Below are 13,854 nucleotides of genomic sequence, written 5' to 3'. Positions count from 1 at the left end.
TGGGGAAGACCATGGGCAGCCTGTGCGGCAGTGATATGACTTTAAGGGGGCAGTTGGCAATAGAGCAGAACAGAGCCATGGCTGGGTGGGGTGGCAGCCAATTAAACTCTTTAGCCCCTCCCTGCCCACCTTTACTGATACTCTAAGCTCTGCATCTCAGACTGAGAGGTCTGCCCACTGGTACCATGGGAACCACCCAGGCATGCTAGAAAGAGGTTTCTACCCCCAATAGTGACAGTGCTGTCTAAAAGAAGAAAAGGTCCTACCCCATGTCTTGATGTTTTGTGAACCTCCTTTTCCAATGTAGAAGGGAAATTGAGAGTCTGCATGGCAGCTTGGGGCTAAAAGGGCACTGGGATAAGGCCCGCATGCCAGTCTGCTCTCCTTTCTGGTGACACCATTCAGAGTGGGATAGCCGCTATGCAGTCATTGCTGTCATTAGCAGGTCCCTGGCCTTTCAGCCACTCTCCCCTTGAGCTGGCTCACATGAGTTAGCCCACAGACAGCCCCAGGTTGTCTTCCCCCAGGGTCATCTGCTAACAAGGTATTTCTCTACTGAGACCAGAGGATTGGTTTGAGAAATCAAGGTGATTCTTGTGAGCCTGAGTAAGTGCCCTGGACCTCAGATCTTCACCCAGCTGCACTGCTCCTGGTCCTGAACCCTGATGGGACACTGACCAATGGACTGGGACCATACCGGTCCTCTGGGTTCTCACCAGCAGTCCCAGTACAGACCCTGGGCTCTGACTTGGCCTTTGCTGTGTCCCTCTGGATTGTGAATCCCTGGCTGGCTTAGCTCAGATGCTGACAAGGGTAAAGGGTTCCTGCCTGACTGGCCCCAGGCACTAGGAGTCACAGCCTAGCTCTATCTCTGCTGCTCCTGGCTTGGCCATCACTGGGGGATGCCACATGAGAAAAAGACCAACTACATTTAGTTTGTTCATGCTTTTTCTTCTGAGAAGACTCAAAGTCTTTTAGTGCTTTAATTGTTTAGCAAGTAGGTCCCTAGGAATACTGACGAGGACTGAGAAGCTGGAGAAGAAGGAATTAAAGAGGGAGGAGAGAGCTGGAATCAGCAGCCTCAGGTGGAGGGATCAGCTAAGCACAGAAGTGAAAGCAAATTGCGGTCCAGGTAGGTTTCTAGATGAGAAACAGGAAGTTGAGGGAGATCCTCCCTAATGGGCTTGATCTTCTATGTAAGGGAAGAGACAAGGTTGCCTGGGAAAATGACACACCAGTGAAGCAAAAGCAGGTACAGATTTAGAATAGTGACTGTGAGCCATGACTGACGGTAAGACATGAAAAGAGGAAATTTAGGGTGGAGAAAAGCAATATGAAGGGGAGGGGAGGATGCAGCCTAGGCTGGAAGTCAATTAGAACAAAGGTAATTTTTTTTTTACATCTAACCTTCCAACCAAGAACCTGGGGCAAAAGGATGGTGGGTTAATCAAGGATGGAGTCAAAAGCAATTCCTCAAGGTAACAACTGACCATCATCTCCCCAAAGAGGGAGACGGCCTGTTAGAGGCATCTAAGCTATAATGGGCGACAGCATGATACAGGGAAAAGCGCATAGGCTTCAGACTTGTCCAGCTGCTGGGTTTCATTCCAGTCCTTCAATTTTTCGTATGTGACCTTGGACAAATTATGAAACTTTTTCAAAACTTGATTTTCAAATTAGTAGAATGAGGGTCTCACTACCTCACAGGGTTCTTGGGAGGATTAAATCAAGCGAGACTCAGGTAAAGCCCCTGGTGGGGTGCCTGGCACACAGGAGGCATCCCATAATGTGAGTTCACTTTCCTGCACTGCTTCTCCTTTTGCCATCAAGTGTTTGCTTCATAAGAAATAAAAGAAAGTGGAAGAACCACAGAAAACATCTGAAGGTCACGGGGCACAGTTAAGGCCTATGTGACGTTGATCACTGACAACAAAAGCCCAGCCCCTCCGCACAGCCCTGGCATGCTCTTATTGGTTGCTCTTTTCCTGAATCCCTAGTCTCTCCAACCCCACTGGCCCTGCCTGTCTTCAGGCCTGCTCTTCTCTCCTACGTAAGTTTCCAGAACTTCACTGCCCTCTCCCTTCTCTTGTTCCCTCCATCCTTAAACCTCTCAAATGAAGAGTCTAGACCTGCCATCCCTGATTTTCACCACCTCGTTCCCTGCCCTCGATCTCCAGGAAGAAAGCTCTGTCTCCACCATACGAGGGTACCATTCCTCCTCTGTGCCCCGCCCCTGGCCAAATCACAGGTAAGTTCTCTGTCCTCAAACTGCTTGGCTCCTTCTTGAAGTGTTTCATTCCTCACCTTCAGCAATTTTGCACTATTCAGGTTCTTCTGATGGCTCTTTCACTCTTTCTAATATCCTATGTATCACTCCAGTCTGTGTAGGTTTCTATCCATTCCAATGTCAACTGATCCATATAGTTTTTATTTGGCTTCCTGTTATCACAACGTCAAGGCCTTCTATATCAGCATCCAAATTAGGGACTAACTATGCTAAACAGGCAGGAGGGCTAAGAGCAGATTACTGCTGCCTTCTACAAAAAAATCTTCCTAGAGTTAGTCCTTAGGAACTATTCTTTATCATTTAGGTACCGATATACCCATTTTAGCATTCATCCTATATTCCTCCATCTTATCCACAAGACTATCCAAGCAACATTTTTACAATGCCTCGCTAAAGTGCAGGTTTACCAGTCTACCATGACGAGACGTATTCCTGGCCAAACCAATGAGGTCAATGTGACATAACTCACTCTTAATGGACACGGATCCCTACTTTGCCTTCCAGCTTCTCACAAACCATCATAGGGCTGACCCCAAACTCAACAGACTAAATATTATAGAATCCATCTTTCTTTCCCATTTTGGAAAAAAAAAAAAAAGAAGAAGAAAATGGTTCACTTTCCAGTTTTCTAGCAACTCACTTGCTAGAATTTTCCTGATTCATTAAAATTCACTTACAGCAAGAAGTTTGGAGACTGCTGTCCTAACTTCTTTGCGCCTATCAGAGGCATCAGTGGAATTGAGCCCATTCTTTCTTTGATCTTCTTATTGAGAACGTAACTTTCTAAAAAGTCTTTCTATTGTCCTTAGTGTGTCCTTTTGTTTGGGGTTTGCCCTTCCTGATGCTGTTCATGCAGGTGCATTTTTATTTGTTCTTTCTATCTTTTGTACAAGCCCCTTTGAAAACTAGTTTCTCTCAAGGTACCTCTAAGCTCTTCCTTTTTACTGGTATTATTCGTGAAACTGTACAGTCAGACTTATATTGTTAAGTAGTTCAATATTCATGAGTCATCTTCTGTTTTATTTCTGAACTTTCAAAGTCATGATTTACCAAAGTCTACAGTGCGTGTCTATGAACTCTCCCCTCCCTCACTTTCATGAACTCTCAAACAACAATAACCACCCTCTTCAAGGGACCCATCACTTTTACTTCATAAACCAGTTTCTCCCTTTGCTTCACCATTAGAGCTACAGTGGCATTTTTCTCAGTTTCTTTCTCTACCCTCTCGCTAGAAGCTATAACAAGTGGGGAGTGGGGTGGGGGAGATTTTTAGGAGCTATCCAAATTGCTGCTCCCCTCTCTTGCTGCCCCTTGTCTGCCCCAGTCAATCTGGGGACCTGTATCAGGAGCTCATCTATTTTCCTCCTCTGCTCAGTGTGACTATGTGGTGCATCCCTACATTTCGGGGACACTCTCCTCTAATTCTCCCTATACATGTGGTGATGGTATTTTCCAGTCTGTCTATCCTCAGGCTCAGCATTTCAACTTACTTTTGTAATTCTTTTTCTCCAGGGCTAGCCCATCTCCCCTCTTAACAGGGCTGTTTCTCTTATGGGCAGAGCCTTTTGCAGCTGTGTTCCATTCTTGGGTGCCACACCATGAAGTCCAGGTGACATTTATGAAGTTCTAATTGCTGTTCTGTGTTGTAATCTCAGCCTGCTTTGTTTATTACTCCTGTTTTGCCGACCTTCACAGTTCTTTTTTATGGTTCTTTGCTATGTGAAACTTCTGGGCATCTCCCATAGTCACAGTCTTTCCCACCCCACATACCTGTTAAAATTGTTCACAATTTTACTTAGTTCTTTCTCTCCCTCTTCCTTCATGCTCAGTTTGACACTGTCCTTGCACTCTTACACATTGCGGGTGAGACTATAACCTCTATATTCCATAGGACAATTTGGAAATATCTATCAAAATTTCAAGTGCATGTACCCTTGATCCATCAATTCCACTTCAATATCCTCACACATGTACAAGATTATTCAAGCAGCATTATTTGTAATAGTAAACACTTGGAAACAACTTAAATGCCCATCAAAAGAGGACTGGTTAAATAAGGGCATAGTCAGAGAGTGGAATAATACGCAGACATAAATACAAATGAGGAGGCTTTTTTAATGTAATTGGTATGAAACAACTTCCAAGACTGCTAAGTTGAAAAAAAGAAAAGGTCTAGAATAGTGTGCATTTGTGCAAAAATGGGGGAAAGAATACTTATGTGTGTGTATGCGCGCACGCGCGTGCATGTGTCTCCACATAAAATTTGCTTGTCCATGCATAAGATACCTCTAGAAGGATACAAAAACTGATAACATTCGTTCCTGATTGCTGGCTGGGGGACAGGCGTGGAAGGAGACTCTGCTGTATACACCTTTTAGAACTCTTGATTTTTGAATTGTTGAAGTATACTTCCTATGCTAATAAAAATGAATAAATAAAATAAAATAAGAACACAAAATATAAAAACTCCCCTAGTCAGGCCAGCTCTCCTCTGAGCAAATACAATCTTTCCAGCCCTTGGTCTGTACTCCAAGTTTATCGTTCTGGTCGCCCCGGTTCAGAAATCAGAATCCCTCCCTTCCAATTCTTCCCTAACAATTGGAAGAAAGAAGGGATGATAACACTACCCGAGCTCTAAGATATTTTCTACCAGAAAATCCTAAAGATTCTTTCTGGTTCTCTTCATGTTTGTGTATTTCCCTGATCAATTAGGCTGACTTCACTTCCCAGCACATGCTGGATCGTTGCTGTCTCTTTACAGGCTGCTCTGGTGCTACGTGCGTGCGTGCCGAACCCTTTGGATCTCACAAAGGGATCCTGTCACAGGCTTTGCTGCATTCCCGGCGCTCAGGGAAGCCAGACTCCCTTCACCAAGGAAGAGCCCTCCTAGGGACACACCTTTGATATGGCACACCACTCAGAAGTTTTCCTTTGCCTCTGGATCTCTTTCTTTCATGTTCTATCCTCCTAATTCTGGTATTTACTTTCCATGTCAGTCACTCTTCTGCAGTCCTGCTTTTCAGTAGTAAACCTAAGTGAACCACTCTTGGGTCCCCTGAAATGACCCAGAACCACTGCAAAACACTCACAAGAGAAAGGTACATAGGAAATCCAGTATTCACCATATCTCATTTGGGTGCCACTAACTGACTCCTGAGCAAGGCTGGCTGTCAGGATTGTCTCTATTTGACAAGAAATCTGCACGTTAAAGTCCTCAGGTTTATAGACAACCATCCGTAATCACTTCCACAACTTAGAACAAGCAGCAGGAGATTGGCTTAGCCTGAGATCAGAACCAGACAGAAAGAGCAGTCTGCATGCTCTTAACAGCATCCTTTTTTTATTGAAACATAAAATGGAATTTGAGGATAAAGCCTGAGCTACATGGAGGAAGTTTATTTCAGATTTGCCTACCTTAAAAAAAAAACAAAACAGGTCCTGCCTTTTCCAAACCACAAGGAATCAGGCCTCAGGCTAAACACATTCACTAGAAAAACCAGGAGCAGTGTAGAGGCAGCATTCCCTTTATTCATGGAGCTACAACCTCTAGTGACCTTAGCTAGCTAAATGTCTCCCTCAAAATAAACATCTCTGTGCACGTGAGAAAAGTGCAGCTTAAGCAGCACTCTGCGTGGTTTTAAGCCTCTGCTGCTCCAGATAGTTACAAACGGTGGTGGAGGCTCTGGGCATACCAGCAAAGATTATGTTCAATTACAAGCACGAGAAATTTGTTTCAGGTCATGTGGCTGTTCACTGATTATCACAGGTTTGAACAGTCTAAAAAATTCCTCTGCATGGAAACCTAATGTTTGTATTAGCAACTGGGAAGGGCTGTTATCTGGTAGGACTGAGGCTAGCAGCTCAGGGTCCATGTTGCCTCATGCATGAACAGCCTAATGGAAAACAAAAACCAAAAACTCAGATTGAAAAACAATCCTTCAGAAAAGACAGAAATAAAGCAAACAGCAAAATGACTGCTTTAGCTATACTTGGCCCAGAAGTGGGAGCTGTCCTTCCTTCTCATCTTTCCTAGAAAGAAACTGAGCTGCCCCAGCTTGGTACTAACGCTGCTCTCTTCCACAGATGGATTGACTTTCACACTCACACACCCACATGTGTGGTCCATGCTCCCTATAGTGACTGGTTCAGAACCAGGCACATGACCCAAATTGGCCCAATCAGACACAACCCTGGGGATTTTTCTGGAATCTTTGAGAAAGAGAAACTCTATCTCTCTGCAAGGGTTGCCAGGCTGGTAAAATCTAAAGCTAATGGCCATCTCTGTCACCAAAGGGGAGAACCTTCCTGAGAATAAGTCTAAAACAGAACCAAGTGATACACTGAGGCTGATTTCTAATGACATCGTGAGGTCACCTGGATCTAGTAATACTGGACTTTCAAAATCCTGGATTATTCAAGTTGTGTGATCTAATAACCCTCGATCCTTTTTTTTTTCTTTTAATTTAAGTGGTTTTGTGTTGTCACTATCACTTTAAGCCTTCTCACAGAGTTTACTGAATTCTGCCCACAAAGCCTTAATGTATGTTCACATGTAATCACACATCTTAAAACATTGGTAAAGTAACTCTAAACCTGGAGAAAATTCAATTGCTTCTTTCTCAACATTTAATAAGCAGAGTCTATTCAACTAATACTTCACACAGATAAGTTTTCAGTCTGCATGACCTTTGCTATATGCAAATAATGTATGTAAGTCTACATTTCCATTTCCAGCATGCTTAACAAGAAAGTATTACTATCTCCATTTTACAGAAGAAGAAACAGAGGTCTGGGAGGTTAAATTATTTGCCTAAGATCACAAAGCTACTGGGTAGCTGAGCTTGGATTACAGCCAGGAAATCTGATTCAAGAGCCTGCACTCTTAATAACTAGATGATATTGTCCTCTGTTTAATGGAGATACTTTCTTTTGGCAACGATACTTCTCACTAATGAACATGTTCTCAAAAGTAATGCAAGGCATATGGCCTACACATTAAAAATGCCTCAATCACCAGTGTTTACCCAGTAAACACAGAAATATGATAGGTTTCAGTACACAACGTTAGCACTTAATAGAAAGAAACAATACCCATCTTTAGATTTTGAAGATGCCTAAATGGAGGAAGGGAATGAAGATAAACCAAGTACCTACCAAATGCAGATACTATGATAGGGACTTAACTTTTGAATTTTATTTGGACTCTACCACACAGTTACCCATTTTATAGAGAAAGAAATTGAAGTCCAAAGAGATTAAGTAGCTAACTTGTTAAAGTTCAAAGAGCTATTAAGCAGTTAGGTCAATAATTGAGCAAAGCTGTTTGTCACCCTAAAGCCTATCTTCTTTCCACATCTCACATGGCCAGGTGCGAATACAGGGACTTGTAGGTAGAGGCACACGGAAGGTGGCTATCTAAGGTTAAAGCAGGGAGTTCTCTCTCAAATAAGGGACCTCTGAGCCTAAAATTCATCCAAATATTTATCCAAAAAAGAAGTCTGGCATGCTCTAGACAGATGGAAGGGCATATGGAACCTGAAAACAAAAACGATATAGGAAAACATTCTCTTAGAGAAGGCCTGTGCATGGGCTCAACCATATGGCCTATCAGGAGAAAAGAAACACATCATCTAAGGGTTCCATCTGGGTCAACGAAATGCATATCAAAGAATGTCTCCAAACTCCTTGGATATAGTGGCAGTGGCCTGCTGGGCAGCTGACTTCATCCAAGTACACCGTCCTTACCTTGGCTCTCACGGAAGACATCTTGTGTCCCTCCACATCTTGTCTGATGCTTCCCCCACTACTGATTCTCTTTCTATCCTTGTCAGCAGCTTGAGGGAGGATAAAGCTTTAGAGCCAAAACTGGGTGGTTTGGGTACTGCTGAAATCTGCAGCCACAGCAAAACCTGATAACTTGGTATTAACAGATCATTGCATCTCTACTACATGTTTCTGGCACCCAGCAGTTGCCAGGCTTAGCGTTGACCAGATGGCCCACGTCCACATTAGGGGAGTGTTGCCTGGTCTCAGCTTAGTATAGTATGGGTCCCTGGAGAATTTGGTACATCACACTCACCTCTGCCTTTCTCTGCTTCTCCTCCTGCTCTCTCTGTTCCTTCTCCATGCCAACTAGCTTGAGCTTCAGCTCAGACACTTCAGTCATCAGATCAAGCTTCTGGGTCTCAAGAGATGTACGACTTAGCAGCTCCTGCAAGCAAAAAACAGATATCAAAGTCATAAACCTCCATGGCAACAAGGACAATGCTAGCTCCAGCCACACAGCCTAAGGCAATCTCTAAGTTGTGTGTTGGACAACACAGAGTTGAGATTGCTGCATATGAGCCACAAGGCTATTAGGGACAGGCCTGGGCTGATACTGGGTCACTCATGGGTAGCACAGCCCCTGCTACTATCCACTGTGCTCTGAGAGACAATGGGAGCTACATTTCTCAAAAAACACATTTGTCCATAGAAACCATTATTCTTTATTTCCTAGCAGAGAAAAATGGAGGGGTCTAGTCAAAGAGCTAAATTTCTCCATCTCTATTTTTAAGGCAAAGCAGCAGGTGCTCTCCACCAGAACAAACAAAAAAACAAGCTTATGTTAACAGCATATTATGTTAACATAACATAATATATATCTTATATTACATGTTATGTTAACAATATATTTTTCAAAACCAAAATTTCCATATCACCTCCTGGGCTAAATCAGTGCTCAGCCCAGTCTTCAACACATCCCAGTGTAAGACCTCACTGCAATGAACCCAGAAGGGAGCTGGAGCATACAGTAGATATGCAATGAGTATTTACTGAATGATTATATTAGAATTCTGTTTATGTGATATGGATCTTTCCCGGCCACTATGGGATGTAAGCAAGAAATTATTCTTTCCTTACTGTGAGGACGGACCAGGAGAGGTCATTAGTAGTCCTGCCACCACTTGAACAGTAGTAGACCACAACCTGCCATTAATATATACACTTAATAAGACAAAAAATAAAGGTGAAAGGCAAAACACCTGCTCAGAACTACCAGGAATTATGAAAGACCTCAGAAACCAGGAGCATTTCCCAAAGTCCAGGGGCAACGTTTCTCCATTGGCAAAAGGCAATGTTCCATGAGCTCCAAAATCCTGACACATGGTAGACACTGGATACACAGATCCTAGCAAAGAGACTATAATATGGCAACTGGGAGAGTAATCAGGCAAATGAGCAGATAGAAAAGATACAATATCCTGCCATGGTCTGAACATTCTGTACCATCTTGGGCAACCCAACCCTAGCACAAGAGTGGTGGTCTCAACATTCTGACCCAATAGCTGTGATTTCACATATTCTGAGCAGTCTTCAGATCATAAACCAAACCAAGTAGGACAGAGATTTTAACTTGGAATACATGATTCCCCAGGCCAAAGACCCTCAGTACCTCAGAAATCCAGGCTACACACCGTCCATCTGCTAATCTGAGGGGATGAGTATCTAGAAGTCACCAGTTCAGCAAAATGAGCTCACTGAGCACTGGGCTGAGGAGGACAGCTCTTCCTGGGCCAGGCAGACTTGAAGCTGGCATAAAGAGCAGAGGCAGCAGCATTGCCAGCCAGAACTGTGGGCTACTTGGTCACGAGGAGTCAGCCAGATAAGTGTGTCCAATATAATGGAGAGGGGAGGACATCAATTCACCGAGCGCCTCCTCAGTGCCAGACACTGTGGGGTATTTTACCTACATCCTGTGAATAAACCCACTCAGTGATTCGATAGGAAATAGTTCTTCTCGATTTTACAAATGAGGAAACAGACACAGAGATTAGCCTGTCTTGGCCACAGACACATGTCAGTCAACAGCAGAGTTAGTTTTCAAACCAAGCTTTGTTTGATTCCAAAACTCATTTCTGTCTAATGCATCACATTGTTTTCCAAACAGAGGAAGAAGTCCCAACTTTAAGGGTAATCAAAAATACACGCCAAGAAAAGCCAATGAACAAATACTCACTGGGCCCAGGAAATAGCCACTCAAATGATCAAGATTTTGTTGAGCACATACTATCTACTAGGGCCTGGTCCTAAGGCTATGCAGATTATAAAAGACCCTAAAATGTTCTTCCTTGGGTGAAGAAGATAATTTCTGGGTCTTGAGTATCTTAAGATATAATCCCTGATACCACCCACTCATTCCCACCGCCTTCTTTCTCTTCCCCACCTTCCTCTCTGCCTCCACCACTTCATTCTATGTTTATCTCTCCATCCTTTCATCTACCTGCTTTGTTCCAAAAATGATCTGAGGAGGCAGTTTGCAAAATAGACAATTCAAGCTAAAAAACAAATCATAAAAACTAAAGCAGGTAGGAAAAGAAGTTGAAGCCAAAGTTCAGTTGGTATAAAACTCACACCCTAAAGTTCTATACACAGCTAGAGATAGACTACAATGTGTATGCGAGCTTCCCAGCCACCAGTGCAAAGGGAAAAAGGAGCAATTCTACAAATCAAGGTCCATGAGATAATAACAATTGCTTTGGAGTACTGAGAACTGAGAAGATATGCTTGCATGAGACTTCAATCATTTATTCAACAAATATGTTTTAAATATCTACCAGATGCCAAGGCCTAGGGATATGACAAAAACACAGCCCCTGTTGAGTGCCTGAGTATCTTAAGACAATATTCATGCAGTTTGTCTACAGACCAGCATTCAAGTCACTGCCTTCATGGGGTTCAAAAAAGCCTCAGAATCTATCCCTCCTGAAAGCTAAGAATCTACTCAACTTCCACTATTGCCAAAACCCCTCTAGCTGCTTTAACTGCTGGGCTATAATTGATCACACCATGTTGCAGCTGACCAGGATAATATTCTACTTGGTTGCACTAAAGTTCCAATAGCCATTCCAATCGGTCATGCCAGGGTTCCAATTGGTTACACTAATATTCCAAGTGGACATTCCAGTTGGACACACCAAAGTTTTAAGCTTAATTTCATATAGTCCACCGATAACAAAACTTTTACCTACTTTCTCCTAGCTTATATCTATTAGCATGTGCCTTTACATTTCATTATCATTACCCCTCATCCTTGTCATTAATAAGTACTGTCCTACTCCCTGAACTCAAAACCAGCCATCAACAAGATTACGCCAGTCCAGTTCCACTTTCCCATCCCCAGGCCTGGCATGGCCTCCAGCCAGTATTATGTACTGTAACCTCTATCATATGTGTCCTAGTGGGATTTAACTACCCTACATTCTCAACTGCTCCTTCTAATTCCAGCATAAACTGAATTTTGACTTTTGTATGATACAACACATCCTTCTCAGTCATCTCAAGTGGAGATCACTCTGCTCCAACAACCCAACTTACTCCAACAACAACTTACTACAGAACACCTTTCTCCCTGTTTCAAGATTGCTTCCAGACCATTATTTGTCCCTATTGATCGTCTACGTCTGCCCTCCTCATTCAGTTATATCACACTCTCCCCGAATATCCAGAACTCAAGACAGTCTCCCACTTTCCTTGAGGCTTTTGTCTTTTGGTCAACAGATTCTCTTCTTACTTTGGGTGCATTCCATCTCCTCAGTAGCTTCAACATCCTTGTTAATCAATGTTTCACTCAGTATCCACTCTGGCTTCATGTTTCTTGACCTCACCACCAACAGGCTTTGCTTCTACTTCATTTCAGCTTCTTCACAGGATGGCCATAATGTGGCCCTCATCTTTATCCAGAATGCATTTGCTCTTCTAAAATCTTCCACTCAAATTCTCTCCTCTGGCCACAATCCTCTCACTTTTCAACTGTCCCGTTTACTCACTCAAATAATCTTTAATTTCTTCTTCTGTGGTCACTAGTTACTTAATAAACCCCTATTTTCCTAGTTTATCAACTTCCTTTAAGCAATATTTGCCTCCTTATCCACTCAATACCTCGAGGTTAGTCATTTCAATTGTATCATATCTGCACCAGAAAATCCCTCATCCAACTCATCCCTGCCCTAGACCTAAAGTGCATTTGTTTTACCAGAGCCCAATCCATGCCAAACCTCAGTCTTTTCCCTATGTTTCTACTCCCCATGGCCCGAGAATTGCTGGTAAAAGTCACTTAATGATGCCAATTGGTTTCCATACAAATTTACGCTATCTAGTTACAGCTGATCTTCTAATACCGCCTGGCAAAACTTGCATCCATCTCTGGCTGGTTCCTTTCAGAGATTGTTCCAAATCTTTTCCATACTCCTCAAGTCTTAAATGCCACCCTATCCCTCTGCTCTCCTCAAATAACCTCACAGATTTACTGAAAAGATTTCTTTAAATCATCTGATCATTACTCGAAATTATATCCTTTCTATTTCATAGTTTTCCGGAATTGTCTCTCATTAATATCTCTGAAATCCACATCCGAGAGAAAGCAAGCCCACGTCTCCTTCCCAAGGTCAGTCTGACACAACTGCACATGGCCACCTTCTCTGTCAGGTTCTTTCCCCTTTAAGAACTGTTGCCTAGCCTGTTGCCTAGCCCAGTAAGTTTCCAGGTTGCACATAAAAAGCATACGTTAGAGAACACAGTGATTCTAGAGTTTGCTCCTGAATTGCCCCATCTGACTCACCTTCCTGTTGTTGACCATTTCTGTCTCTAGACTCTTCACGCCATCCTCACACAGCTTGATGAAACCTCAGGTTACCTCCCTGGTTAACCATTAGCGTTTAGCTTTGTTCTCTGAGTTCTGGTCCTGTTTCTCCCACTAACTGGTAACTCAATGACGCTTACTCACATGGTCCTAGGCTTTCCCTCACCTCTGTCCTGCCTTTGAGGAAGTTCCCACCGAGTCTGTGCTGCTTCAGGGGAGGACCATTAATCATCCACTCTGACAGGCATTTAATCTCTCCCTCACCATCAGCTCCCATTCCTCAGGCTATAAACATGATCAAATTTCTGACATTCTAAAGAACCTTCCCTCCTGACTTTGCCTACGCCTCAAATGACCACCATCAACTCTCTGTGCTCTCACTAGGCAACTGCGTGCTCTGTGCATCGTGTGTGTGAATGCTGGCTCTCTCTATCCCCTCCTTTCCCCTCCACAGCCAAGCTCCAGACGGAATAATTGAACCCTGGTGCCTCTTCTTCCTTACCTTCCTGTCACTTCTCAACAAGACATCTGTATGTCTGCAACCCAGCTTCTAACTTCACCAGCCAGGGCACAGAAATAGCTCTAGGGACCAAAGTCCAAACATTCAGATGCAACTTACACTTCTCAGCTCTCAACCGACTCACCCTTCATCCACTCAGCAGTATAAGCTACTCCTTGCCACCCCATCTTGCCTTTCGGTTTTCCTGACCTTTCTTTTTTGTTTTCCATCTCCTTTGCTGGCTTCCTTTATTCTGTCTACCCTTAAGAAAAGCATTCTTGGATGCCTAGCTCTCATCACCAAGACTGGAGTTATCTCTGGATCCAGCCTGTTTATCTGGAGCACCAAGGCAAGGCTTGGCCCCTCCTCAGACCTGTAGGGAGGGATCCTGCTGGAATCTCTCGGAATTATACGGCTACCATAATATGTGGGGAGGCAGGGGGCTGG

The 13,854-nt window shown here is 43.5% G+C and overlaps 1 protein-coding gene across 50 annotated transcripts in view; it reads right to left on the bottom strand.

The window, feature by feature from the left end:
- Positions 1-13,854, bottom strand: part of PPFIBP2 (PPFIA binding protein 2) — a 146,187-nt gene that overhangs the window by 48,987 nt on the left and 83,346 nt on the right. For all 50 annotated transcript variants that reach the window (XR_011541597.1, XR_011541598.1, XR_011541596.1 and 47 more), the window contains one exon: positions 8,367-8,498. Coding sequence is in view for 46 of the 50 variants with exons in the window: in XM_070626189.1 (XP_070482290.1) it covers positions 8,367-8,498 (132 nt within the window). In the remaining 4 variants the exon portion in view is untranslated. The remainder of the gene's footprint in view (positions 1-8,366; positions 8,499-13,854) is intronic.

The sequence above is a fragment of the Equus przewalskii genome, chromosome 6 (assembly GCF_037783145.1).
Source record: "Equus przewalskii isolate Varuska chromosome 6, EquPr2, whole genome shotgun sequence".
NCBI lineage: Eukaryota > Metazoa > Chordata > Mammalia > Perissodactyla > Equidae > Equus > Equus przewalskii.
The sequence above is the reverse complement of the archived record's forward strand: the minus strand, read 5'-3'. Positions and strand labels throughout refer to the sequence as shown.